This window comes from Vicugna pacos, chromosome 13 (genome assembly GCF_048564905.1).
Source record: "Vicugna pacos chromosome 13, VicPac4, whole genome shotgun sequence".
Lineage (NCBI taxonomy): Eukaryota > Metazoa > Chordata > Mammalia > Artiodactyla > Camelidae > Vicugna > Vicugna pacos.
In genome coordinates, this window is record NC_132999.1 from 63724524 (window position 1) to 63751421 (window position 26898).

At 55.7% G+C, this 26898-nt stretch overlaps 2 protein-coding genes and 1 long non-coding RNA gene across 7 annotated transcripts in view; 2 read left to right on the forward strand and 1 right to left on the reverse strand.

Annotated features, from left to right (window-relative positions):
• The first annotated feature begins 426 nt into the window (after positions 1-426).
• Positions 427-6890, forward strand: RPL22 (ribosomal protein L22). The gene is made up of 4 exons (XM_006196605.4): positions 427-494; positions 2354-2458; positions 4361-4485; positions 6691-6890. Exons 1-4 carry the CDS (start codon positions 483-485, stop codon positions 6833-6835), a joined length of 387 nt encoding a protein of 128 aa, XP_006196667.1. The 5' UTR covers positions 427-482; the 3' UTR covers positions 6836-6890.
• Positions 6891-12108: 5218 nt separating this feature from the next.
• The window catches only part of CHD5 (chromodomain helicase DNA binding protein 5), a 56885-nt gene continuing 42095 nt past the window's right edge, over positions 12109-26898 (forward strand). For 2 of the 5 annotated variants that reach the window (XM_072975528.1, XM_072975527.1), the window contains exons 1-2: positions 12372-12482; positions 21464-21591. In XM_072975528.1, coding sequence (XP_072831629.1) covers positions 12404-12482; positions 21464-21591 — 207 coding nt within the window. In that variant the 5' untranslated portion in view covers positions 12372-12403. Of the gene's footprint in view, positions 12483-13895; positions 13960-15667; positions 15735-21463; positions 21592-26898 lie in introns of those variants that run through there. The other 3 variants (XM_072975526.1, XM_072975529.1, XM_072975531.1) reach the window with 3 other exon arrangements.
• Positions 25442-26869, reverse strand: LOC140700818 (uncharacterized). The gene is made up of 3 exons (XR_012079537.1): positions 26687-26869; positions 26396-26472; positions 25442-25836 (listed from the first exon to the last, which is right to left on the reverse strand). It is a non-coding gene; the product is annotated as an uncharacterized lncRNA (long non-coding RNA).

Here is a 26898-nt window from a genome sequence, read left to right on the forward strand (position 1 = left end):
AGCTTTCTGGTTGGGCTCTTTGGGTAGGAAGAAGCCAAGTGCGCTCGGGCATTAAGACCCAGGGGCCAGAAGGGCCTCACCTCCCCAAATTAGCAGGTTCAACTCCCATCCCACTAGCTGGAAACTTATGTTTTATTGAGTTTCCTTATTTATTTTTTCTTTCTAAGACTTTCAAATGTAGAGCGAACCCCTTTATTTTTCTTTGGGCTCGTCCATTCTGGCCCCCCCCCCCCGATCATTCACAGTGGGACAGGCCACCCAGCCTCCTTCCTTTCCCTGGAATCCTCTGGGCGGGTGAGAGGGCGGGTTTTGCATTCAGGCAAAATAATCGCTTCGCGAGCGTACAGAACAGGGCGAAATGGTGGAGACCGAGGGGGCGTGGCAGAGCGATTGGTACGGTCTCAGCCGGGCGTGCTCTGCGCGCTGCGGGCTCTTTGCGTCTGCGTAGTTCACTCACCTCCCTTTCTGCCTCCGCTGCCGCCATGGCGCCTGTGGTTAGTATGACTCCGCGTGAGGCCTCGGCTCTGCGAGAGGCACGTGGGCCTCGCCGGCCGGGCCCCTACCTGGCTCGCGCTGGACGGCGCTCTGCAGCGTCCTGCTGGGGCCGGGCTAGCAGGCCGGCCGGCCGGAGCGGGCCGGGGAAGCCGCTGGGCCCCGCATGTTTGGGCGGAGGAGGCCGCGGCCCGAGGCCCGAGGAGGAGACCGGGGGGCTCTCGGAGGCCGCGGCTCGGGCTCGAGCCCCTGCCTGCGGCTCTCGGGGAGCTGGGGCTCCGAGGCTGCAGCCTGGACTGGTCAGCGGCCCTTGGAGCCCGGCGGGCGTGAGGCAGCCAAGGCTTGGGCCCAGTTACCTGGGCGGAGGGCGGGCCAGGAGGGGACCTGCCACCCTCGGCGACCGCGCATCCGGAAAGCCTACGACCGGGATTCCGGGACCAGAGGAAAGGTCCACGGAAGCTGGCCTGGCCGGCCTGTTTTCAGAGAGAGGCTCAGGTTTGAGGGCCCTTTAGTGTCTCCGGAGGAAGTTAGATCTTCAGGGCGCAGTTCTCCAGACCCTTTTTGGTGTAGGACGAGGGCCCAGTTCATTCTCTCAGCCAGGCTAGGACTGTGTTGTGCGGCGTCCTCATGTCACTCTGGCTGCGGGTTGCTCTCCTCCCAGGTTACGTGGAGAAAGTTTTCTTGTCCTCTGTTGTTGGGACACAGATGTTAAAATTTTCGGCTCACCTCTTTCTGTCTTGGTGGGCTTTTAAGGCTTCTAGGCGTTTGTATGGTTTTGGTTTAAAACCACGATGGGCGGTTTTGAGCCCATCGCGGGCAGGTCTTTCACTTGCTGATTGTGTATTTCCGGGGCTAGATCTTAAAGCAGCCCTTTTGATCTTTACTAAGAAGAGATGTGTTTAAGAAGAAAAAAATGAGTGATTTTTGTAGGAAGCTAAATGCTTGAAAAGTCGATGAAATTAATACGAGTTTTAGGTGAGCTTCTTTTTTGAACATGAAAGGAGGTATAAGATGTGTTCTTGGAAAGGTCTTTTTAGATTCTGAAAGGCTTTTTAAGTTGCAGATAACAGGTAAGTTGGTTGTACCAATGCTTTTTTTTTTTTTAATGATGTTGGAGTTTGTAGATTGACAATATTAATATAAGCTGCTTTGTGAGTAAAGGAACCAGAATCTTGTAGGATGTGCGCAGACTGGTGATTTTAAAGTGCTAATTCATGGATTAAACCAGTCAAAAGGCTGACAGTGGTGGTGTAATTAGAATCTAAGTTTTAGCTTTACCCTGGTCCCAGCTAGGGGAGATGTGTTGCTAAGATGTGCAGTTCTGGTCGCTGTTCTGAGAAGGCAGGTGAGACAGGATTAAGGGAGAATTGCTTAGTGATCAGGACCCTACTCTGGAGAGTTAGGATAAGGGTCGACTTCAGATTAAAATTGTTTTAGGTTTGCAAGGCGGTTGTGTGCCGTGCCCTAATCCTGTAATAAAACAAATGAATATTTCTTGAAACTTTATTTTGGAAGTTCTAGGGCAAATAAAAAGAAATGTTTGTGTTATTGTAGGTTATAAGCTAACAGACCTTCATGCCCAGAGAGATTGGGGAGGCTGGAAAATGTCAATGGGTCAGGAGTGCTGGAATGACTTCCCCTTCAAAAGGGCATGACCCCCGGCCCCTGAGCTTAAGTGTCATCCCTCCACCCCAGGGTAGAGCATGGCTCTTGGCGCCCTCACAAGGCAGCACACTTGCTTGACTTTTGCATTTGTGTGCACTTTCACAACTAGTATTTTTGCTTCTGTTAATTTTGGGGTTGTTTTTTTTTTTGGACTAGTTATGCCTTCATCTCTGTTATTATTTGTATACTTTCTTAGAAAAAGCTTGTGGCGAAGGGGGGCAAAAAAAAGAAGCAGGTTCTGAAGTTTACCCTGGACTGCACCCACCCTGTAGAAGATGGAATCATGGATGCTGCCAACTTTGTAAGTTACACCCTTGATGCCACTCCGGACCGTAATGAACCGTTTGAGATCCTGCTGAGAAAACCTCCGTACTGGAGCACGTTTCTGTTTTCGGGCTCTCAGGCTCCTCTGCAGTTCTGGCTCTACTGTTTGACCCTGGAGCTTGGTCTAGTTCTTGGTTTCTAAACCTTGCTGTCTCTGAGTGTGTAGCAGTTGTGGGGAGTAAATGAGATGGGCTCCAGCATGCCCGTGTCAGAGAACTACCTCCTTTTCCTCTTCTCCTTTAGTTTCCAAAAATGATTTTACGTAAACGTTACCAGGAAACAGGCAAACTTCCTTGGATCCTGCATCTCCTTTGCACTTGGGTGTATTTAAGCATAAACTGTGGGCCCTAAGCTCAGGGACAGGGGGCTGCCTCTGCCCTGGCTTTGGGGCCTTGGACAGGGGGCAGCATCTCCTCAAGCTTTCTGTTTTATTAAGCATCAGAGCCTCAGTGTCTCTGTGAAAAGATCTTGCTTGCTGATATATTGTAATTGGAGCCTGGTTCTTTTCAGACCTTGCTCTGTACTGCTTTTTTTGCCCTCTTATTGGCCCCATTCCTCCATATGCCTTTATTTCACATAAATCTAGAAAAATTAACTTCATTGCCACACTTTGACTCTGCAGCTTGGTTTTGGCGTTTTACTCTTTTCTTCTGCAGTAGCCAAGCTTGGGGAATTGAGGCTTGTGAAGAAGGCTATGTTTGTATTTTCTCTTCAGTCTCCAGAAGATCAGCTACTGCTAAGATAACATCATTACAGCAAGAATAGTTTTCAAATAAAAAAGGCGAAAAGCTCAGCCTACAGCCCCTGCTTACAGAGTGTGGAGCTGGAGTGGCCTGTGGCTCACTGCCCTGGGGCCGATGCCTTTTTGGGTCCCTGTCCTGCAGGAAGTCCCTCGGTCGGTTCCTTACTTCCTTCTCTGTCCACTGACTTCTTGCTTTTCTCTGTGGCCTCTTGTCCCTCCTAGCCTTTGTGACTCCTTCCAGTTTGTGTCTGGGGTGGCGCTGTTCTGGTGTTGTTTCCTCCCTTCCAACATACTCACTGGGGGTGTGGCTGTCTTCCTCCTAGATGCCTCCTTAGGATAGAAAACACGAGCTGTTTATGAATCTGAGATGCAAAAGTCAAGGTTTCTGACCTGATCCCTCTTTACCCCATCATCAGTTAAAATAGTGTTGTGGAGTTTTTAACTAGAGGATTGTAGGGGTTTGGAGCTGAAAGGGAGTTCATATCTCAATAGCGAGAAAACCACAGAGCCCTTCTTTTCAGACAAAGACCCCTGAATCCCATGCAGGTGAATGACTGGCCCAGGCTTCAACTGAGGTTTGCCGAGAGCCCACCTCTGGGCTCCTGGGCCACTGCCCCTTCTGTTTGGTGACGGTGCACACGGCCCCTCACCGGATCTGTAAATGTTTTGGTTGCTGTATGGTTTTGTCCCTTCTGCGGCGTTGAAGACATACTTTCTCTCATCATACAGAGGCCAGTGCTCCATATTCCTTAGGTCCAGAATTGCCTGCAGCTTTGGTTGCCTGTATCTTGTAAGTGTGGGCCTGGGTTCCCTGTCTGCTCTTTACCCTTGGCCCACAAGTCAGAGCTTCCACATAGCAGAGGCACCCTTGGCCGTGTTTGGAGGCAGCCAGGTATGTTCATGCTGGGATGTTTTGATGTCACAGGTGTAAACAGCTGGCTAGCACCGTTTTCTAATTGCTGTTCCTAGATTTCAGACCTTTTGCTGATAGCTAAAGATTTGCTCTTTTTTTTTTTTGACTAAATATTTAAAGAACTACATTTGCTAGAGTTAGGAGTTTAAAAAAATTAAATGTTCTGCTGCTGAGATGGGTGAACTGGTCACCTCACTAATTGGTCAATTTGACGATTTCTACAGGAGCAGTTTCTACAGGAGAGAATCAAAGTGAATGGAAAAGCTGGGAATCTCGGTGGAGGAGTTGTAACGATCGAGAGAAGCAAAAGCAAAATTACTGTAACTTCCGAGGTGCCTTTTTCCAAAAGGTATGGGAAAGAGATGAGTGTTACTTGCTTGAATCCCAGCACTGATTCCCGCCCTCACCCCCGCCAGAAATATTGCTCCCCATAATTTGCTTTGTGGTTGTGCCTGTTAACTTCTGGGACAGTGTCCAGTGCAAGGAGGTGGTGAGTGAATGAATAAATGGTATTATGGTAGTTAAAAGTAATCAACTTTTGATAGTTTTTACATGTTGTTTTTCACAGGCTACAATATTTCAAGCAGTAAAGATGCTAAAACATGCTTAGACTACTCTTAAAAGTGAAGACATTGCTTCCTTGGCTTCTAGATCACATTGGGGAGCTTTCATTTTTAAATCTATGTATTTTTTCCCTGTAAATGCTACTGTAATTAGATGAGGAATCTGAAACCTCAGTTTAGGCTGAAGCCACTCCATTTAATTCCTGTGGGCCCATTTTTTTCCCTATGTCAGAGATACCAGTTCATTGTCCTGCTATGTTTGTTGTGTTTTTTGTTTTGAGGATGAGGTTAAAGCACTTCAAGTCTGTAAAGAATTGGACATGTTTAAATCTAGCTCCTAGCCCAGAGCCTGGCATATTATATTCTTAGGAGCTTTTAATCAAACTGAACCAAGTAGTGGGAAATTTGAAGTTGTGTTAGGATAAGTTGGCTATAGTTAAGTCTTGGCTTTTATTTTTAACTAAGTCAGTCGAGGGGTGACTTTAAAGCTGAATGAGCTATTCCTGTCTTGCTGGCTGAGTTTGAAGGCAGTTTGATGGAATGGGAGTTGGGGCAGCTGCAGGGCCCCCGGGGCGCACAGAACACCCGCCCCGCCGGGCGTCTGAGGAGCCGCCGGGAGGAATCTAGCTTTTCTGTGACCTGTTTCCAGTTTTCCCAACCTGGTGTAAGAATGTCTCCTAAACACCCATCTTCCTTCAGTTTTCACATATTTTCTGTTCTTTGCCCAGAAGAGAAGGAAAAGAGCTCATCCGTTAGAGCTTTATTTTTGAAACATTCAAGGGGTCCCTGAGCCAGAACGGTTTCTTACCGCTGAGCTGCTGCACTTTTACCCTAGCTCCCCCCACATTCTGTTGCCTCACTTTTGAATTAACCACCTCATCGGAATACAGTATAGGAGAAATAATAAATTAAAAAATAATAATACTTTTTAGATGCAATGACCAAATTATTTTCATGTAGGGAAAATCGTGTAGAATTGAACCGAGATCTTCACATCTTTGTGAAGATTGTTGTTTTGTTGGTGTAAATTTCTTGGACGTGTTTAGTCTGTTGATTTGTTAACATGAGTCTTGCTAACGTGCCAGTTTGCCACGCATCTCATTTAGTCCTTGTACCAGTTTGAAGAGATGGTAAGTATCAGGAGCCCTGATTTATAGATGGAGAAACTGAGGTCTGGAAATGTTAACTTGCCCAGCAGTGGGTTTGCTTGGCCTTCTATTCCCTCTTAATGGCTTTGGGAAGGTCCCAGAATAGATGAACTTAGGGCCTCATAAGCAAATGGGTGGGAGAAGAAACAGGATTGCAGGCTTTATGTTGAGCACAGGAGCCCTTCGCGGCTGGTACATGAGCAGTTTTCTGACAGTAGCGGGCTGTGGGGACTGGCTCACACCCAGGCTTAGGCAGCAAGTGGCAGATGGAGAAGAAAAGCCAAGTGCTCTCACTGCAGAGCTGGAGCCAGGGCAGGTGTGAGAGGGGCGCTGGGGGTGAGCTCCCACGGCAGGAGTGAGTTTGTGTGACGCAGCCCTAAGCAGTGGTCCCAGTAACCTGAACCACCTAAAAGGGAGGTTGGAATTAATGAGGTGACATGTGGGAAGTACTTGGAACTCATTGGAAATCCAGTGATTTCTCAATAAAAGTTACTAAGGTTGTGTGCTTAATTGTCAAGTTACTGCCTCGATCTCTTTCTCTGGTGGTCACTAAAAACTTTTATAGGTTATGGCTGTTAAATGCACAGCGATTACACCTTCTTATCTGTTCTCATTTTTCTGGTCAATTCAGATGAAATGTGGCTGATGTTTATTCTGATCAGAGCACTGGCTGGGCATATTTGCCTTATCTTTGCCATTTTTGAACGATGGGAAGACTCCTTGGATGGGAAGACACCTTGAATTGTAATGATTTTGAATGGGGGTTTCATAAAAGTTAAAAGTGTTTCAGAACGTAAGGAGGTCTTGTGTCCAGTGGAGTTCTGAAGTGTTCTTTCTCTGCAGGTATCTGAAATATCTCACCAAAAAGTATTTGAAGAAGAATAATCTGCGTGATTGGTTGCGCGTAGTTGCTAACAGCAAAGAGAGTTACGAATTGCGTTACTTCCAGATTAATCAAGATGAAGAAGAGGAGGAAGATGAGGATTAAAACAATTATCTGGAATATTTTGTATGAATTATTGAATAAAACTTAGGAACCAAAATGGTGGTTTTCCTTGTATCTCTGCAGTGTGGACTGAACAGAAAATCAGAAAGCATAGCAAGAGGGCTTCACTTGGGCTGCCACTCACTCACTTGTAATTAGACTTTTTTTCCTACTTGAAGATTTCAATTCTTGTGGTAGTAATGCCAAAAATAGATGGGTAAGACTCCTTCGAGGGAACTGACTGCTATTTGACATTGAGCAGGTGGATGAGGATGCGGAGATGTCAGCTCAGTTAGTCACTATTTTACACCAAAAAGGGTGAGTCAGTTTCATCTGGTACTTATCTCAAAGATTCAGGAATGCAAACATGGAAACTCCTCATTCACTGAAAGCAGAACCAGTGACTTGTTTCTGAGTTCTCTTCCTTTGGGAAAATGGCAGTCAATACAATGCAGGGTTCTGGGGCGTTTGTCTTCATTTTGTGGTTACAAATTACTTTTTTTTTTTTTTTTTTGCAATTACTCTTGATGCACACAATTACTATGTATGTTAATCCTTTTTCTTCCTGTAGGCATGTGGTCCTCTGGCGTTGCTGTGTGTTCTTCTACCCCTCAGGAAAGGGTCCCAAGACCAATTGTAAAAACCCAGGTTTTCAATTAAGTAGAAGTCTATGAAATAGAAATTTGTAAACAATCATTGTTTCTGCAATTCTTTGGGCCAGACTGTCACTTTGACCCCCAGCAGGGGGAGCTGGAGATGCAGAACTTCCCGGGGTGGGCATCTGAGGTGCCCCAGGATCTGGATTGGAAATCTTTATGCCCCAGCTCTGGAGTCTTTTCACGGGGGCAGGTGTGAAGAGAGGAGATTGGGAGACAGTTCATGCTGAAGAGGCAGAAGCACTGAGACGCCCTGGGAGTAGTTGCTCCTGTGCCATTTAGGCCTTGACTGGGCTTAATGTCAAAACTCATTCTACAAACTGACATTAAGCAGGACTGAACTGAAAGGGGTGTTCCTGTGGGATACTGGGGGTTCTGTTGCTGTGTGTGCTGAGGCTAGAGATGTGTGAAGGGTTATTAATGAGGTTGTAAAGATCTAATTGTTGCTGACAAAATCAAGAGACATTGAAAAGAGACCCTGATGCCTTATGGTGCCCTTCTGAAAATTCTGCAGAAATGTCTATTGTCTCAAGACAATGGTGTGTCAAATTCATGGTTTTCAAGAGCTTGCCTGCAGCTAATTTCCATCTGAGATTCTTGTGCTCTTGCTAGTTGCATAGCTGGAAGTTAAAGGTACCTGGGCTCCAATGTAACATTTGGTGCTCCTTGGATTGAATTTAACATGTTGAGGCTTTGCAATTTCATTTGTGGTAAAGGCGCTAGCATTTTCTATTTCTATGCAAATTTCTTGAAGCAGAATTGTTTGCATGTTTCTCTGCCCTCAGAGAAGGCAGAGTTTCTTTCAAATTTAACTGAGGCATCAGTTGCTCTTTGGTGCTCTCTCCCTTACCATGATTAACTTTGTTAGCAAGTTTGTGACTTGGGTTTGCAAATTCTACTTGTTTGTTCATTGATGTACCCTTGTAGTAATTCTTAGTTTAGTTGTTAAAAAAAAATTAACTCTGGGCTGAAATTAGCATATAAGTTTTTTTTTCAATACACCCAGATTTTAAAACTTGTAATAAAATGGAAACTCATTGGTTTTTTCTATGCCTTTTTGAACTCTTGTAATTGAGTTTTGATCACATTTTATATTAAAGTGGCTAACACATGGCTACTATTGTGCAAGGCTTTTTTTTTTTTTAAGGATTGGCACATTAATCTGTTTAGCAGCAAAAATTTGGTGGTTTGTCCTCACTGATTAATGGCTGTACGAACAATGACCTTGGACTTCATTAAGTCTGACAAGAACATGAGTCTTTTATTCCCATTTTCTTACCTTAGTTCTGCTGCTGAGCCTCAGTGAGGGTCTAGGGTGACCGTAAGGGACTCTCCATGTAGAATTTCTTCAGACCAGAGCCTAGGGAGTAACTTGGCAAACAAATGACTTGTTCTGCTGGGGGATGTGCAGTGTGAACTTGAATTATGTTGCCCCCATTATACCAGCTGTGTCTGAGCCACACTTTAGACCAATTTCCTTTTCACTGTCTTGCTCTCTCCTGCCTCATGACTCACCTGCCTGATCAAGGCACAGGAACAGATTGGGTTGTGGAGAGTTTCAAGCTGAGATTTACGTTCATGGGAGTAGTGGAATGGGAAGTGAGTACAGATTTGTTCTCAGCTGACTCCCAACTCCAACACCACCTCACCCTTGGTGTGATCAACGCCATCTCACCTACAGGCTTCATTTTGTTGTCTTCCTTTCAAAAGCCTCAGCCACCCCTTCTGTGGCTCTTCAGTGGTGAAGGTGCGCTCTTCTGAGTAGCGCCCTCGTCGCGCTCGGGAAGAGAGCTGCGTGTTGAAATAGAGCAGCCCTAGCTGGTCAGTGCCGAGTGCAGATGTTCAGAATCATGGGTATGTAGCAAACCAGGGAAGCAGGAGACTTTGATCATACCAAATGTGTTTTAAGACAATTGGTCAGAATTACAGAATGTTTTGGAGTACTGAGACATCAGCCTTTTTAGGGGTCACTTGACATCCTGGATGGTGAGCCAGACCCCAGTATGGTGATAACGGTCCCCTGGTCAGTCACTGATGCCCTTGGGAGCCTGGGAGCTGCCTTGGCAGCCTGTTCTCATCTCTCTCTCGCTGCCTGGCCCTGCCTGTGACTTAGCCCCAGCTTCTCAAGGCTGTAAGCCGAGCCCTGTGCCGGCCCCTCTTGAGGGGGGTCCACCCTGTAAGTGGGACCCTGACAAGAGGCAACTACAGATTTGGCAGTACCAAGGGGACAGGCCTCTGGTAACCGTGGACAGAGCCAAAGTATTGTTTAAAATTTTGATTTTGAATTGTCGCTGAGGTATATAGTTAGAGGCTCTGATCAGCACACGTGAGAATCTTGTCTCCTGAAACTACGATCTTGACGACAGGCTTGTTCCTGGAACTGCAGAGTTTATTGAATGTTCACCTTTTTAGGGTAGTGCTTGTAACATCAGTCGTTTTTTTTGTCCATTGTTATTAAAATGCACATTTAATAGTTTAATCAGAACTCCCCTCTAAATATTACTGGAGATTTCCAGTCAGAAGCCCAATTGTTTCTGCCACTCCAGTTTTGTTTTGCTCTGTTCTTGGTCATTAAGTAACATTACCCGGCTGCGTCCCTCACGAGAACAAGGAAGAACGAGGGCAGGGAGAGGATTATGAGTGATGAACATCTCAACTCTAATTTGTTGCCAAATTAAGCAGTTGGAACAGTTCTTCCTTGAATGATGTCTTGAATCTCAACCTCATCTTGGGAACTGGAGCCAAGGTTCATGGTGCATGGGTGTGTGTGTGTGTGGAGGGGGTCTTCCCGGTGATGGGAAACACTGTAGGTCAAAATTCCTCTAAAGTGGGACAGGGAAGCTGTGAGTGTCCTGACCTCATCCCATCTGGGAGGGGTTGGGGGCAAGGCTGGTGACTAGGGATGGGCAGTTTGGGGGCGCTTAGGGTTCTTTCCTGGATGGTTTACATTCAGGAAGACAGGTGGTCTGGAAAGAGGAAGGCAGTCTTGCCAGGGCAAAGGCAGGCCTGCCAAAGCATCGGTGGTTGGGGCTCCCCCAGCAAGATGCCCAGGAGGTGAAATATAGCCTCAGACCAGGAGGAGCCCTTGCTCTCTTAGCCGCCTCCCGACCAGCCGCCTTTCCCTTTGCCCTTGCAGGCCGCCTGCCCAGGGCAGATTCAGCATCTCTCCTGGTGTGGCTTAAAACTGATCCAGGAGACGAAGGGATTCCCAGCACCCTGCACTTTATCCAGGAGGCTGGACACTCCTGCCCTCGCCGGGGGATGAATGAAGAGGAGCTTTGGTTTGGGGCTTGCTTTTAATTGATTAGGTCAGAAGGGCTACGAAAAATGTGCCACATGTCTTTGAGCTTTCTCCAGGCCATCCATCGCCTTCAGGTCACTGCTTGGACTCACTGTGGATTGGGTTGCGGCCACCTCTCCAAGAGGTCTTGCACTGGGGGTCCTTGTCAAGCACCCACAACTCCCCTGGTTCCTCAAGGAAAGGAAGAGCCCTCCTGGTGATGCCAGTGGCACGGGTACTGGTGAATGCCCACCTGGATGGGGCAGGTGCTCAGCCAAGACCAGAGGGGTGGGAGCTAGAGAGGAGACCTCCCGGCTGCTTTGGGCTTCCCAAGTCAGGTGGAGCCTGTGGGATCCCGGCGACGACTGGGTGTCCAGTGGGTACCCCTAAACGTGTCTGACCCCAGGCAGTGCAGTGAGGGTGCTCTCTCTACTGGCTCTTCTAGGGTTAGGCTGCCGGCCGCCCTGCCCGCCACTGAAACTTTTGCGTTTCTAGAGTAGCTTTAAGGCTTGCTGCAGCAGAGAGACTGGCGGCGCTCATTTAAAATTCCAGTCTTGCTCCCGAGGGCTTTGGCCTCCATCTTCACCTTTAACAACCAAGGGCTGGTGGCGCGGCTCCTTCCCGCTCCGCGACAGGTGTCGCTTCTGAGCGAGAGTTTTGGGCACAGAGAACGAAGATCCGTATCACCCCCGGGGGCCTGGATGTGTTTATAAAGGGGGCCCCGCTGGGAGGGGCGTTTTGGAAGAGGGCTCGTGGGCAGTGGGAGCGCGGTGCGATGAGGTGAGGGCGGAGCCAGTCCGCACGGATTTTCCTGAAGGAATCTGACTCGCTCTCTCCAGAGCGACCCTTCCCCAAGTAGGGAACGCATTTTTCTTCTAATCCTCTTTGGAAACGGGGTTAGAAGCATGTTGCGGCTGGAGCCGGTGCGGGGCGACGAGGGTCTCGGTGCGTGTGAGCGGAGTGCTGGGACTCGCCGCCCTTTGCCCCGGAGACCCCGCCTCTGCGCACTTGGGGACCCTGGGGCCTAGGGCCTTCCCGGGCTGGGGAGGCGGCAGCAGCGGGCCCTGTGCGGGGTGCGCGGGCCGGGGTTTCCCTGCCTTCGGCTGGGCCCGGCCCGCTCAAGTCCCAGCAGCCCGCTTGGCCGTCGGGTCCCCGGGCGCGCGGGAGCCTCGACGGCTCCCCCTGCCGGAACGCCCTGTCCTCACCCCACACCCGGAGGCTCAGGACTAGTCCCCCCAACTTGTTCTCCGCTGTTAACTAGTCGCGCTGCCGGAACGATGGGATGGGGTTGCCACAGCAACCAGACTGGACGTCACAATCCGGGCATGTGTGCCGCCCCCCCGCCGTGCCGCCGGCGCTGCCGCCGCCACCTCGGCCGGCTGCGGGACTCCGGCTGCGGGGCGCGGTGGGCGGAGCAGCCCGGGCTTTGCGGGGAGCAAGGCGAACGCGGCCAAGAGGAAGGGGGTCGAGACGGGGGGGTGGAGGTTTGGGGGGGTAGGGGGGCAGGCGGCCGCCATCTTCTCGCCGAGGCCGCCTCGCCCGCCGCGCGCGCCCGTCCGGCAGCGCACGGGTTAAGGCTGGCACCGCGCCCGGCGGGAGGGGGGGCGCCCACCTCCCCTCCCCCCCGCGCCGGGCATGCGGGGCCCGCTGGGCACCGAGGAGGAGCTGCCGCGGCTGTTCGCGGACGAGATGGAGAACGAGGACGAGATGTCAGGTGAGTGGGGCGCTGGCTGCGCCCTGGGCCAGGGCGGCGAGGGGCGCGGAGAACCGCGGGCCCCCGGAGCCGGACCTCGCGGGCGGCGCTGGCGGCGCGCGGGAGGAGGCGCGGGGCTGCGGGCTGCGCTCCCGCCCTGCTGCCGCCGCGCGGCCAAGGGCGCGGGGCTGGGCGAGCGCTGGGGCGCGGCGCGCGGGCCGCCAAGGGCGGGCGCGATCGGGTCCACCCGGGCCGCGGCGCGGGCGGAGAACGGCGGGGGGCCTGCGCCGGGCGCCCGAAGCGAGGAGGGGGCGCGGCGCCGCGAGGGTCAGCCCGCGTGCCCTTGAAGGGGGCGGAATCGCTTTCGGTTGATGATGCCGCGCACTCCGCGCTCTCGCCCCGCGCCGCGAACGCCTGGCCTTGCGGGGGCTGGCGGGACCCCATACCCGGTCCCGGCCTATCTGCCCCAGGGTGGGCTGGGTGGGGCCCGGAGCCGGGCGAGGACCGGACGTGCTAGGGGACCCGGCGAGCGCCCTGGCTGGGGTGGCTTCCCTCCAGGCTCACGAGGGCTCCAGGCTGAGGCGCGCGGGCTCGGACTCCCGCTCCCCTTCCCAGGCCGCTGGGTGCCGTGACTGCCAAACACTTTGCCCGGGCCGCCGGCGTCGTCCTGGCGCGCCCTAGCGCCGGCCGGCGTCTCCAGCCCACGGTCGCCCGGGTAGTGGCGTTCCCAGCCCACCCTGCTTTGGCTCCAGGCCTGACTCCCAGGGCCACCGCCCCTGCCCTTCCATCCGTCTCAGAATTCAGCATAAACAGGGCTTGTGCGTCAGGGGTAACCTCGCAGGATCGTTCTTTAGTTAACTGCTCACCGTTTGTTTGGGACAGTTCACCTCCTGGCGCAGCTGGGCAGGGCCTCACCCTGTCAACCAGCCGTCCTCCTTCCCTTCCGGGGGTCTCTGCTACTTCTCAGCTTCCCTTCACCAAGTCAGTGGCCCCTCCTGGGCTCCTGAGAGACTTGTGGGAGGGGCAGGAGCCCTCCGTGACCCTGGAGTGTGCTGTCTGGCCCCAGGAGTCCCTTCCTGGGGCGGGGGAGAATATTCCACAGATTGGCACCTCAGTTTCTGTGCGCAGGAGGTGAGAAGGGGAGGGCCTGGGGGCGGCAGCTCGGGCTGCTCAGCCTCTTCCTAGTTAGGGGATTCCCACCAGGTGGCCACGCCCACTGGGGGGTCCTCCCTCACTCTCAACTTGTTCGCTTGCTTTAATCACTGTGGCTGGGGCCTTATCGTGCCTTTCAGACAGTTTGGCCAAGTTTGCAAAGCGCCTGCTGGGGTGAAGGAAGTGGGAGTGAGGTGGCTCCACGTGAGCGGTGTTGCTTGGATAATAGTTGACTGTTACATCCTGGAGTCCAGGGAATTAAGCCCATTTCCCAGAAGGAAACACAGAGACCCAGCACAGGCACTGAAATCCATGGCTGTTTTCTACCCAGGAAGCTCGCTCCGTGGTAAGCTGCTCACTGGCTTCCTCGGTATGTGGCTCCCAGTGGTGCTCAGGGCGTGGCCCTTTGTAGCCCTGATGGGGGCAGTGGACGGCTGGACATGAATTAACAGGCTTATTTCTGGGACTTCACCCAACCCCCTGATCGGTTGCCCTATCCCCCTTTCCCACACACTCTGGCTCAACCTGGCTGTGTCAGGGCTCGGAGGGTGGGGAGGGGAGGAGGTCAGGGAAGGTGCCCTTAGGCTGGCGGGCACCCAAGTCACTCTGTTTGGGCCAGAGGGGTTGGGCTTTGGTCAAGGTCGCCTGCCCACCACCTTTTCTCCCTTCTGCTTTCTCCTGTTGCCCCAGGGCAGGGCTTGGGAGTGGGATTGTCCCCAGGGCCTCTAGGAACGTCCCCAAAGCCCTGCAGAGCAGAGCCTGCAGCCTGTCCTTCAGAGGACCAGGTGCTCCACATCCAGAGCATGTCCTGAGCCTTCCTGAGCTCCCGGCTCCTCTCTGTTTCCCTGGTACAAGCCACAGTCCCTTCTGGCTGGTCTGCTCCAGAGCCTCCTAACCAGTCCTCACTGATCACCCCACCAGCAGCCAGGGTCACCTTTAGAAACACAAATCAGGCACAGACCCCCACAGCTTGGCTCAGCTGCAAAGCCCCTGTTCTTGTTCACCCTCACCTTCTTGTTCACACACTGTCCTCCTTGCTTCTGGAATTGGCCAAGCTCCATCCTGCCCCAAGCGCTGGCTGTGACCTCTGCTAGACCTGCTCTTTCCTTGGTGCGCAACTGCCTCCTTCCTGCTGGTTAGGTCCCAGCTCAAATGTCACCACAGGGAGGCCCTCCTGGCTCAGGTGTGGCCCCTCCCCGGTCATTCTCAGGCCCATTTTAATGCTTTATTTTCTTGGCAGCGCTGCCTACTCCCTGGAATATTGTCATCAGCTGACTTCTGTGTTCATGGGCTCTTCCCTTGGGTGTGACTCCCTTGACCACCTGCTGTGCCTGGCGCCTGGCACTGTGGGTGCTACAGAGAGGGTTGTGGTCTCCGTGTCTGAGGGCTGGGAGTCCCTGGGTCACCCTGGCTTCTGGACATGATGACAGCCTCGCCCAAACCTCATGTCTCCCCTGAAGCTCTGGCTGGTCGCCGGCCCCCCGAGTCTTCCACGCAGCCTCTCTGCAGCCCTCGGCCTGAGCTCCTGGCTGGGGCCCGCAGGGACCTAGAGCCAGCAGGTCCCACACGTGGCCATTTGGGGGTAGAGGAGCCAGTGTGCTGGGAGCTGTCACACTGAGTTTCACATCTCCTGCAGGGGACTCACTACATGTCAAATCTCCTCTTGTCACTCTGCCTGGGTTCTCGTTTGGCACCCAGGTTTGGCCTGGCCAGCTCTGTGCCGCTGAGGCAGGTGGGCGAGCCTACTCCGAGGAGGCAGGCAGGGTAGGTGCCTGCCTGTCGGGCTCACGGACCCCAGCTGCCAGATTCTCCTGGGGATTCAAAGAGAGGGCTCAAGAGTCGGGGGGCCCTGCCTCTCCTGCTTGTTTGCGGTCTGACCTGGGCCAGCTCCCCAGTCCCTCTGCCTCAGTGTCCCACTTCTAGAATGGGGCTGCAGCACCAGCTACCTCATAGAGGGTTATTATGAGGACTGGTGAGATGGTGCATGTGGAACATTTAGGTCACAGTGCCCAGCACATAATAGGGGCCCAATAAAGTGTGGCTTATAATTAGCACCATCCAAGGGGGGCAGTTGGCCTGCCTTCCCCAAGGAAATGCTTCCAAGACTTGCCCCCTCATCCAGTAAGCTGGGGGGCCTGGGAGAGGCTGGAGTGGGGGTGGGAGGAGAGGGGCTCTGTGTCCTAGGCCTTTTCCTCAGAAATCCCTGCCTGGTAGGCCCAGCCCTTCCTCCACACACGCAATCAGAGGAGCGGGTTTCCTAGAGCTGGTGAGCCCAGCTTCTCTCCTGGCCGGGCAATATGACCACTCTGGCCCTTGACTGGCCTGTGCCCTGGTAGCCCATAGGACAGGCTCCAGCCATGAGAGCATCTAAGCTTCTTTGGGCCCAGGGACCAGGAGGGAGAGAGCCATGATTCCCAAAGGTCTGTGCTGTTTTTGCCTGCCCCCCGCCCCCGCCCCACGTTGGGGTGATGTGAGTTTGGGCCATCTCAGGGAGCCTGATAATACTTAATCCTTTTTACTGGGAGGAAGGAGGTAAAGTAACCAGTGTCTTGGCCTGTGGGAGATTCCCCTCATTCTATATTGATCTATCATTTCATTGATTCATTCAGTCACCCACCCACTTGTTAATCCTCCCATCCAAGCATCTACCCTCCCACTCAAACACCTACCCATCCAACCACAAAACCAACCAACTAAACATACGCCCACCACCACGTGACCAGCCATCCTACCTACTCCCCAAACATCCATCCGTTCATCCATCCATTCATCCATCCATTGATTCCTTTTACCCAGTCTCCAGCCATTCATCCATCCATCTGTCCATTCATCCATCCATCCATGCATCTATCTACCCATCTATCCATCCATCTCTCCATCCTACCCAGACTCCATCCATGCACCCATCCATTTATCTGTCCAGTCCATCCATCCATCCATTCATCTACCTGTCTATCCATTCATTCATCCATCCACCCAGTATAGATTTCTTGCTTATCTTTACTGAGCCAAGTACTGAACACAGTACGTGATGTCTAACTTTCTGGGGTCTTTGCAGAGAAAGCTTTTGTGACTTTCTGCCTTAGCTCTTTGGCTCTGTCCTTATTTCCCTGCTTCTGTCCTTCTTCTTACTCTGTCCCCATGTCATTCCTTTTGTCAGTCTGTCTTTCCTGAGTCCTTGCTTTTCTTTCCTCCTCCTCCCTGTGGGTCCCCATCCTTCTCCTCCCTCACTCTTCCCGGGCCCCGGTCCCTTAGAATAAGAGCGTCACCTGTTCCGCTATGCTCCCCGCAATGGCCTGCCTGCCCACGGTGCTCAGGACTCACGCTTCCTTTGATGAGACGCCAGTGAGGTGATATCTGGGTTTTGTTAAATGTCATAAATAAATTATTAATCCTCTCTTGGGTGGGAGTCCTGCTCCCCCTCCCCCTCGACCATTATCAGTAGAGGCCTGTGGTGTCGGAGGCCTTCCAAGGACTGATGGGAACCTTAGTCTTGGGGCACCCCTCCCTAGGGTGGCCCTGAGAAGCTCTGGCCCAGCAATGCCTGAACCAGAGACCCCCCCCCACCTCCTTCAGCCTCCAGCATCCTAACCCTCCTGGGGCCCTGGGCTGAGCACTGTCATTGTCATGCACTTAAACTGCATCTCAGTTTCTAATTCATCACGCTGTGAGGAAGGCGGTTCTAGGCCCATTTTAAGGCTGAATAAATGGGCTCAGTCAGGGAGGGATTGGGGGCCACTCTGCCAGGAGGGATGGTGGCTTGAAGCCTGTGCTCCCTTGTCCCTCCTCCTGGCCACCAGATGGTCTTGTTACCTGCTTGTGGGAACCCAAGGAGCCCCTTCCCCCAGGCTCTGGAGAGGATGGAAGACATTCAGCTGGGTCCCCATAGCTGGCAGATTTGCTCACTGGACCCTGGTGATGGGGCTCTTGATCCGACTCCTGGCTCGGCCTCCCCAGATCCTTCAGCCACCCCACATCAGATGACCTGACTTTTCCTTTCACAATCAGATGCTTTTCTTTTGCTCTGATTACTTTGTGGTTGCTAAGCTCCCTGGGGGGCTGCATTCTTACCCAGGCCCCACTGGGCTCTGCTGCTTGCCCTCCCCAGAGGACAAGGACAGGAGGTGGGCAGAGCATCATTTGTGGGGTGAGCATGTGGACTTCCAGAGGACTAGCCCTGATCTCCCTACCACCCCCACCAAAGGACCTCAGGTGACCTTCCAGACAAAGGGCTGGCCTGAGTCACCTCAGTGTCCCCAGGGCATGCCTGAGCTTGGCACATGGACCATGCTGTTTCAGTGCTTGTTCAGTAAATATGGGCAAAGTCTGAATTCTGGGAGGGCCCTCTGCCTGGAAGGAGGGACTGGCACAGGGACCACATGTGGTGGTGGGAGCCACCTGCCAGAGTTCCATTCTGGCTCTGCCACCTGCTGGCTGTGAAACTGAGATGTGGGCCAGTGATGAGATCCTCTGAGCCTCAGTTTCCTCATCTGCAAATGGGGGTAATAACAGTACCATCTCCTGGGGTTGCTGTGTGGCGTAGATGAATTAATGTAAATTGGCGTGTGCTACCTGATCCCAGCCTGGTGCAGGTGGTGTGAAGGCACTTCTGCTGCTGTAAGGTGTTTCCCTAAGAGGGGTCCACTCCTCTTGCCTGGGCTGCGGCCTGCAGTGCAGCCTGCGGGTTCTGAGGGCTAAGCTAAGTGTGCAGGGAGCTGGGGAGGGGCGAGCTCAGGGAAAAGCAGTGGAAGGTACCTCCCTTTACTGACCCCTGTCTGTCCCCCTGCCTGTCTCTGAAGCCACCTCCCCCACTTTCTCCCTGGGCGGTTCCAACCTGGGAGCTCAGGAGAGAGGAGACAGAACAGGGCTAATGGGTCCTAATTATAGCCCGTCTGGGATTGATGGAGCCTCGGGCCCTGGAGGGGCAGGGCTGGTGTGGGAGGGCACTTCTAGGCCAGGCCAGGACCTGGCAGGACAAGGAGTCTCGAGGCCACGCCTCCTTGGGACCCCAGTGCCCAAGCCTCCCACCTCCCTCCCTGAGGAAGGGGCATAGTCCCAGGAAGGGTTGCTTGGATGTGAGTTCCCAGGCCTGGTTTTGGAAAAAATCCAGGGCCCGTTGCAGGGAGGGAGGAGGGGGCTGGGCCGAGGTGAAGCCCGGGTGAACAGGAGTCATGGGGGCCTGGGGAGCAGTGCCACAGAAGGTCTGCCGGGGTGTTCTCAGGGCTGCTGGAAGCTCTGTGCAGGGGAGGGAGGGCCTGTCAGAGATGGAGTGGGCAGGGTGGGGCCCCCGGCACCGTGCGCCAGCCCTGGAACTTTCCTGGAGGAGGGATTGGACCAGGCAGCTGGCCCTGGGCCGTCAGGCCTTCTGGGAGTGGAGGAGCGGGTCTGTCCGAGGGCAGGGGGCCCGAGGCCTCATCCTCTGAGGCCTGTTCTGGATGTGGGTTAGAGGTGGAGGGCGCCCCGCCTCCTTCCCAGGCACAGCCCACGGGAGACTGCAGGCTTCCTTCTAGAACCTCCCGTAGCCACCTGTTCACCCCCATGTCTGTTCCGCTGGCCAGTCAGTCAGTCTGTGACCATGTGCTGGGCTGGCCTTCCCGGCCTGGGAGACCGCCCTGCTGAGGGGACAGGGGACGTGGGGAAGTGGCAGGAGGCAGGAGGGAGAGGCCCCCTCCCGACTGCATCAGCTGAGACTGTTACATAACGGTGCTGGGCATTGCCAGGGTGCGGGGGTGGCTCTGCCCAGGCGGTCTCTTTGCGGCTCGGGGGGGAGGTGGAGGCGGGTGGGGAAGTGGGCAGGCGTGGACTGGCACCAGATCCCTAGCATGGCTCCTTGCCAACCATGTCATTGTCCTCCCCCCCGAGCCCTCCACTTCAGGATGACTCTGGGGGGGGGTCCCTATGCTCCTTTTCAACTGGCCTCCAAATCCTTGCTCCTCCTGTGTCAAGGCTTGGAGGGCAGGACGGGGTCAGCTTCTGCTGCCTCAGCCTGGCTCCACCTGAGGTCTGCCCAAGTTAAACCCAGCTTTGCGCCCACCCTCACTGCCTGTCCCCCCAGGGCCAGGGCAGCTGTGCCCTCCACCTGGTCCTGTCCTCAGCAGCGCCCTTCCTGCCAGTCAGGACCACTGAGCTGGCTTCCCGGGGTGACTAGCATTCAGGCCACCCTCAGGTCACCTCTTCCAGGGCAGCTCCCTGACCCCGCCCGGAGGAGGCCTCTCCCCACGTCTGTTTGCCTGGCAGGATGCGAAGGGAGCTGGGACTTGGCCTTGCTCTCTCTGCCCTGGGGACTCTTGGGGGCAGGGGTCCCAGCACCTGGGGTGGACCCATATGGGGGGTGGGAGGGCAGATGTTGGAGTGTCCAGGGTGCATGCCCGTATCCAAGCGTCTGTGGTCTGACGTGTTCAGCAGCCAGGATGTTTTACTGTGAAAGGCTTCCTGGTGGGGCTGGGGACACTCTGCCCATTTCCCAGGTGGAAGTCACCTGGGTGGCCCTGGCACTCCTCGCCCTCCTCAGGGCTCCCCCTGGGGTCAGCCCCACAAGGAGGTCCTGTTCCAGGGAGACCCCAGCTGAGTGAGATCTCCATCATGTCCCCCCACCCCGTGGCGCTTCTCTCTGCCCCTCCCCCACCCCGCACGTGGGCAGTGAGGGTGGGGAGCGGAGGACAAGCCGCCGGCGTAGGGTGCTGGCTTTCTCGTGAGCCCCTTTTGTGGACTCTTTGGAGGTTCGGCTGATTCCTTCTGGAATCTTCCTTCGTCCCAGGAGGACAGATGTAGCTCTGCTCTGAGTGATTTGTTCTTGTGGTGTCTTCTTGCTGCTGTTTGCCCCCAAGAGAACCCTCTCGCTTTCCTCTGTGGCCAGGGCTGGTGCCCAGGGCCTCAGGGCTGGTGCCCTCTCTCATTCCTGACTTCTTGGGTGGGCGTTAGACTGCTGCCACCTGTTCCCTTTGGGGGGCGGTGCCGGCTGCAGCTTGGGTGATACCCCCGCCCCACACCCGTCCTGCTCCCCCTTGGCCTTTCAAATTCCTGAAGGAGCGAGGAATTCAGGAAAAAGGGGGCAGCTTCTAGAATACCTGCATCTCTCTGTGGAATGCCGCATTGTCCCAAGCGCCCAGCTGGAGCGTGTGTGGCATCCTGCTGTGCGTGTGTGTCTGGGTGCGTGTGACGGGAGTGACCTGTGCGGGTGCGTGTGTGGGATAGGGGCGGGAGAGGTAGCGTGGTCTTCACGTTCCCATTAAGGGGGCCCTGGCATCCTCCATGCTGGTCTCTCCTGCAAACCCCCGGGCACTTGCTCCGCAGGGCCACTAGGGTGCTCCAGGGGGATGTGGTTTGGACGTCCCTGTCGTCCTGCACTCATGAGCTGTCTGTCTCCTGGCCACACTGTGCGCCTCTGAAAGGCGGAGATGGGCCCCGACCCCTCCCTGGGGCCAGCTGGAGATGACTTTGGCTCCATTAGAGCCATGTCAATAAGACCTCTTAATTAGTCACTCACTTTTGCTTCAGTTTCCCGAGCACTGCTGTAGCAGGGTAGGTGGTTATTGTCCCATTTCACAGATGAGAGGGGGAGAGGCCCAGAGAGGTAGGGTGATGTAACATAGCCCCCAGGAGCTCGGGCTCCACTAAGTAGGTCTGGGGATGGCTTTGCGGGGTTGGGAGGGGGCTGGGGCAGAGGAACTAGTGGGAGGGAGAAGGGGTGGGGGGCCGGGGACAGTGGAGTGGCCATGACTTGGCATGGTAGGCTGGCACAGGAGCTGGCTGTCCCAGCGGGGTCCCGCCTCTCACTCCGTCCCTGGGGGTCTCCCTGCTGTGCTGTCCCTGTCGCTCCCTGGAGTAACCCCCCCTGCTGACTCCTCCAGAAGAAGAAGATGGTGGCCTTGAAGCCTTCGACGACTTTTTCCCTGAAGAGCCCGTGAGCCTTCCCAGGAAGAAGAAGCCCAAGAAGGTCAAGGAGAACAGGCCCAAAGGGAAGAGGAGGAAGAAGGAGGTGAGTGGGGCCGCGGCCGCGGGAGGTCTCGGCGGCCCCCGCCCCGGGCCTGCGGAGGGAGCCCCGGGCTGCCGGAACCATCGGCGGCGGGGCGGGCGCGCCCGAGAGCTGAGCCTGAGTGCGGAGCGCCGGGACCAGTGTCTGGGGTGGGCCACGGACACCTGCCTAGTGTCCTGTCTTCTTGAGCAGGGTGTTCCAGGGCACCTCTCCCCCCCCCCCCACCGGTGGCCACCCTGGGCCGTGACGCACGGGGTCCCCGGCGCTCGCCCCCTTCCCTGAGGGGCCCTCCTTCCCGCTTGTGCCGCGTCCGCTGCCTCTGTGCTCTCGGCAGCACGGGCGCCGCCTGCTGCTTTCTCCCCGCCTGCTTCCCGGCAGGCATCTGTCTCCAGCTTGCTGCTTCCAACCTGTTGTGAGTTGGAATCCTGATGAAAATGATGGAAGTGGGAGAAGGCGAGGAGGCCCCAGCGAGGGCCGGGCTCTCCTCTAACTCTCGTGAGGATTTTCAGAACATTTTCCCGTGGATTCACTTTATCCTCAGCACCAGCTGTGGGAATCGGCGGGGCGGGATGGTGGCCACCGCCCGGCTGAGGGGGAGACTGGGGCTGGTTCGCAGCTTAAAGCCCTCGCACTTCTGGAGGGACGAGGATGGGGTCTCATCACCACGTGAGAGCTGCCACCTCTCCTGGGCATCACAGGATCCTCCAGGTGGCCTTTTGAGGAGGTGATGGCCTGTGCCCCGCTTTACAAATGTGGCTCAGAGATGAACTTGCCCAGGGTCACAGCCACATAGCTGAGATCCTGCCCCAGGGCTGTCTAGCCGCACCCCCAGGCCTGGTCCTCCCTGGCCCTCTTGCTCCGAGGGGAAGCGCTGTCAGATCTCTGGCTTTCCCAGTGTGTGTGTGTGTGTGTGTGTGTGTGCGCGTGTGTGTAGCCCTCAGGGAGAATGTCCCAGGCTGAGGGCACAGGTTCCTGCTGGAATGTTCCGATGTGGTCGCAAAGGCCACTGTGGGCCTCTGGCTTTTCCCCTGCACGGCTTTGTGCAGAGGAGGCTGTGGGATGACTTAGCTTTGGAGGGTCCCTGAGGGTGCTGCAGGGGTGGGAGGGAGGAGACCCCTGCGGGTGGACGGCCTGTGATGGCGGGTGAGCAAGAAGGGGCAGAATTTCTTCCTAGAATCTCCGGAGCCACTGCCTGTACCTGAGCCTCACTTCTGTGTCTGCAGTAAAGGGGCCGTCACCTGTCCACCTCACCTGCTTGTTTGGGGACAAATCAGATGTGGACCAATAGGGCACCTTCATGTGAGGTGCCACAGGGGACGGCCAGAGGTCCCTGGGGGCATCCAGGGTGTCGGCCTGCATGTGTCTGGAGGGCAGGGCCTGCCCTGGGCTGTGCCCTGGGTTCCCGCAGTGGTCAGCCCGGGGCTAGCCTTCCGGAAGCAGGGTGTCAGCCCCTGCCCCCTCCGGCCAGGACCGCCCAGCAGCCTGCTGTGCTCTCTGGTGAGGGTGGGCCCAGCATTTCTCTTCTGGACTGCCCCCGTGCCCCCGTGCCCCCACGCCGCTGTCCAGGCTCCTGGCCAAAGCCGCCCTGAGCCTCTTCCTGCCCACCTGCAGCCACGCCAGTCCGTTCCTCTCCTCCAGTGCGTGCAGACTGCCCTTTCTTCCCCGGGAGAGACCCTGAGCCTCCTCCAAGCCCACTGCTGCCCCTGTCCGATGCCACCCTCCATCTCTGCTGCCCCTCAGCTTTGTCCTCACTGCCTGGGCTCCCAGGCAGCATCGTTTCAGGATGGCCGGGTGTGTCCTCTCCCAGGACGCCCACCCCTAACCGTGGGGCTGGCATGTGGGCTGCACGTGGGAAAGTTTGTGAACTGAAGCTTCCTGTCCCCATTATCCAGGTGGGGAAGTGGAGGCAGGAGAGGGGAGCAGGGGGACCCGTGCCTAAAGGTTCCCCCATGGAGGGACATGCTGTGGCCCAGCTCCCCTGCCACAGGGAGGGGACCCTGAATTCCCGCGGCAGCTCCCTCCACCCCTGCCAGCACCTTGGCCTGCAGGTCTGTCCTTGTCTGAGGCAGAGGATAGATGGCTCGGGACTGGCAGGGCCCTGGAATGCAGAGGCCTACTTCTTGGTTAAAGCTGTGAAATGTCATACTATCTTGGCCCCTGCTCTCGCCCCTCAGACCCAAGGCTCTGTGGACGTTGGGTGGAGGTAGATTCTAGGGGCCTGGGGCTGCGTGACGAGGCCAGGGCTTCCTGCAGCTTCTCAGTGCTTTCTCTCCTGCTGCTTCTGTCGCAGGAGCTGGGGGGAGACTAGGCCACGGTGGGCGGTTCCATCCGGTCCTGGGTCTTGGGCCCCAGGCCGGGTCTGCCCAGTCCCCCAGTGCCGAGGAAGGGCCACTGGGGTGCCCCTCCTCCTTCCCTGCCAGCCCCCCACGGGGCTGGGCTTTCTCCTGCCCTCCTGGGTACAGGTTATAGCTGGACCCCCCCTGCCCTGGTCAGGAAGGAGGCTGGTGGTGGGCAGTGTCTGGACAGCAGCGAGGCGAGGGGCTGGGTGGGGGGAGTTCGGCAAGGGGAGGTGTGGGGGCCAGTGGCCTCCGAGGCCTGGAGGGCTGGTGCTTGCCTCCCACTTGCTGTGATCACCCCGGTCTTTTCTCCGTCTCCTTCCTCGGGCCTTACCTGAATGCACGGTTTTGTTTTTGTCTCTGGGCCTGCGCTCACTGCCGTGGCCTGAGCGTGGCCTCTCTGTCTTATGCATCTCTTGCCACCTCTTCCTCTGTCTGCCTTGCCCTCCATCTTGCTCCATTTCTTCTCCCACCACTCATTTCCTCCCTCCCTCCCTTTCGTCCGTTCTCTCCACTCTCCCTCCCTCCCTCACCCTCTCTCCTTCCTCTCTCTACCCAGACGCAATTCTGAGATGTAATTCCGGATCTCAAAAGGGGTGGAAGCTGGGAGAGGGGGGTGACCAGAGGGCTGCAGATGACTAGACAGTACCAGACAGGCCCCTTGGTGGCCCTTGCACCATTGCTGCCCCCTCCCCTGCGCTGGTTTAGCAGCTGTCAGATCTCAGAGGGTCTGGAGCACAAGACAGCCAGGGCACAGGAGCCTGGCTGCCGTGTGCCCACCGCCCATCCGCCGCCAGTGGATCCCGGTCTTCAGGACGTGGGAAGGAGAATGTCACCCCTTTGCTACCCTCCATCTCCGACCGGGTAGCCTCAACTCAAGGCCATGGGTGGAGGGAGCAGCGGGCCTCGGCTGGGACCCAACAGCAGCAGGGAGTTTTGGGCGGTGGGTCGGGGCGGGGAGGGTGCGGGGACAGGCGGCAAGTCGTGAATTCTGATTTACATGAAATAGCTGGGCTTTGGCCGGAACCTGAGCATATGTAGATGAAGCTCCTTGTCAGACCCAGCGCAGGAGGGAGAGATGATTTCAACCTGTACTGCAGCGGTTACCATAGCAACCAATTATTCAGTGCTAAATTATAACTGTTTATAACACTCGTGAATGGGAAGGCTCATATTTCATTCTTTCTTTTTCCCTCTCAATCTTGAAGGATCCCAAATTGAGAATGACCAACTCTCCAAGTCCTTCCTTTTGCGTTTAAATGCCTCCTTTTTGGAGAGATGCGGTGTGTGTTGAGCGCTGTGCACAGAGGGAAGGGAGAGGGGAGTGGGAGACCTGGATCAAAGGACATCTGCAGAGCTGGGGTGAGGAAAGGCAGGTGTGGGATGCCCACTCGGGGCCCCCAGGGTCTGCATGGTGGCATGCGGTGCCCTCCCTGGGTCGGAGGCTCCGGGCAGAGCCCCTCTTGCCCACCGCCAGCTCCTTGCACAGCCAGCCTGGGTGTCGTGTTTAAGGCAGCTTTGCAGAAGGATTCTGTTGGGACTCACTTGGATTCTTCTGCTCTCAGGTGCAGCCCCTGTAGTCAGGCCTAGGGCTGCTGCAGCCCAAAGGACAGTGTCAAGGTCACAGCCCAGGTGGGTCCTGACGTTCAGAGCCCACAGTGTGGCTCAAGGCTGAGGTTGGTTCAGGGCTTTATTAGGGCGTTTTCGCTCTGTGCCCATGTCTCCCCTGTGAATGTGGCTCTGTGCCCCCCTCGTAAGTTTTGAGACGCTGAACGGCTGGTCTGCTCCTGGTTCAGTCTTTCCTCTCCATCTTGCCGCTGGCTGACCTGCGTCCCTCCAGGTCCTGCTGATGGGTCACTCCTCTCTGAGGTATTTCCAGAACCATTTGCTGCCCTTCTGCTCACCCTCTTCTCTGCAAGGGAAGATTTTGGAAAAACAAAACACACAAAAAAGGAGGCCCTGATCTAGATATGTCTAAACAGCTGGGTGCAGAGAGATGCTGTGGAAATAGACGGTACCAGCGGGAAGCCAATTTCCAAAGACCCGTCCTGGGCAGGAGGGCTTGGATGTGGTCGGATGCGGGTGGGAGTGGGGCAGGGGGTGTGAGCTTCATTTGTGGAGGGCCCAGAGGGGATGGGGGAGTGGGCGAGGAGTTGGAGAACTGGGGAATCGGAGTCTTCGGCCGGGCTTTCCCCAGTGCAAGGAGGAGTCTCTCCCTTCCCTGAAATTAGGGGTGGCTGTCCTTGCCATCCCCCAGTGGGCAACTGGGCTGCCAATGAGTGGCAGATGTGCCCTGCTGCGGTTCCAGCTCATTCCTCGAGAAGGAACTTTGCCCTCCTGCCCTCCTACTTAGTCCCAGCATGGTTGCTGTGGGGGCAGCCCCCCGTCAGTGCCTAGCTTGGAGCCTTCTGCCAGCCCCCCCGCCACAGGGTGCACACACAGACAGGGGGTGTTTGCTGGAGGTGCCTTACCACCTTTTGTGGCATCCCCATTTCACAGATGAGGAGGCTGAGGTCAGGGTGCTGCAGTTACGTGTTCAATTCTCAGGCTAGGAAGGGTCAGAGCTCTGAGGCAGTCTCTGTCTTGTAGTGTCCCCAGGGAGCCCCAGCACCCCTGCGTGGGTCGTTCTGCCTCCTCCCTGATCTGGTTTGTGAGGTCCCGGGGACAGCTGAGGGCCAGCCCCATGCCCCCTCCCTTGGCCCGTCCCACAGCCTCTGTCCGCGGTGCTGAAGTGTGTGGCAGCCTCCTCCTCCCATCCTTACCTTTGCTGGGGTGTGGGCTGGGATAGAGCCTGTCTCTCAGGTCTCCCGAAGGGTAGTCTTTCCAAGCTGGCCGAATTCTATACCCTCGGGAGAAATGGGCATCCCTGGCTGACCCCTGCCTCCCCAAAGAACTGAGGCAGAGCTGGGAGCTGTGGCCACCAGCCCTGGGAACAGGAGTACCTGCGCGGCTGTCCTGCCCTGGGCAGGATCTG

What these genes read in the sequence shown, in the direction of transcription:
- RPL22 (XM_006196605.4), top strand. An exon ending in TCATGGATGCTGCCAACTTT is followed by an intron (nt 2,459 to 4,360) that starts GTAAGTTACACC and finishes CGATTTCTACAG; the next exon opens with GAGCAGTTTCTACAGGAGAG. An exon ending in GAGGTGCCTTTTTCCAAAAG is followed by an intron (nt 4,486 to 6,690) that starts GTATGGGAAAGA and finishes CTTTCTCTGCAG; the next exon opens with GTATCTGAAATATCTCACCA.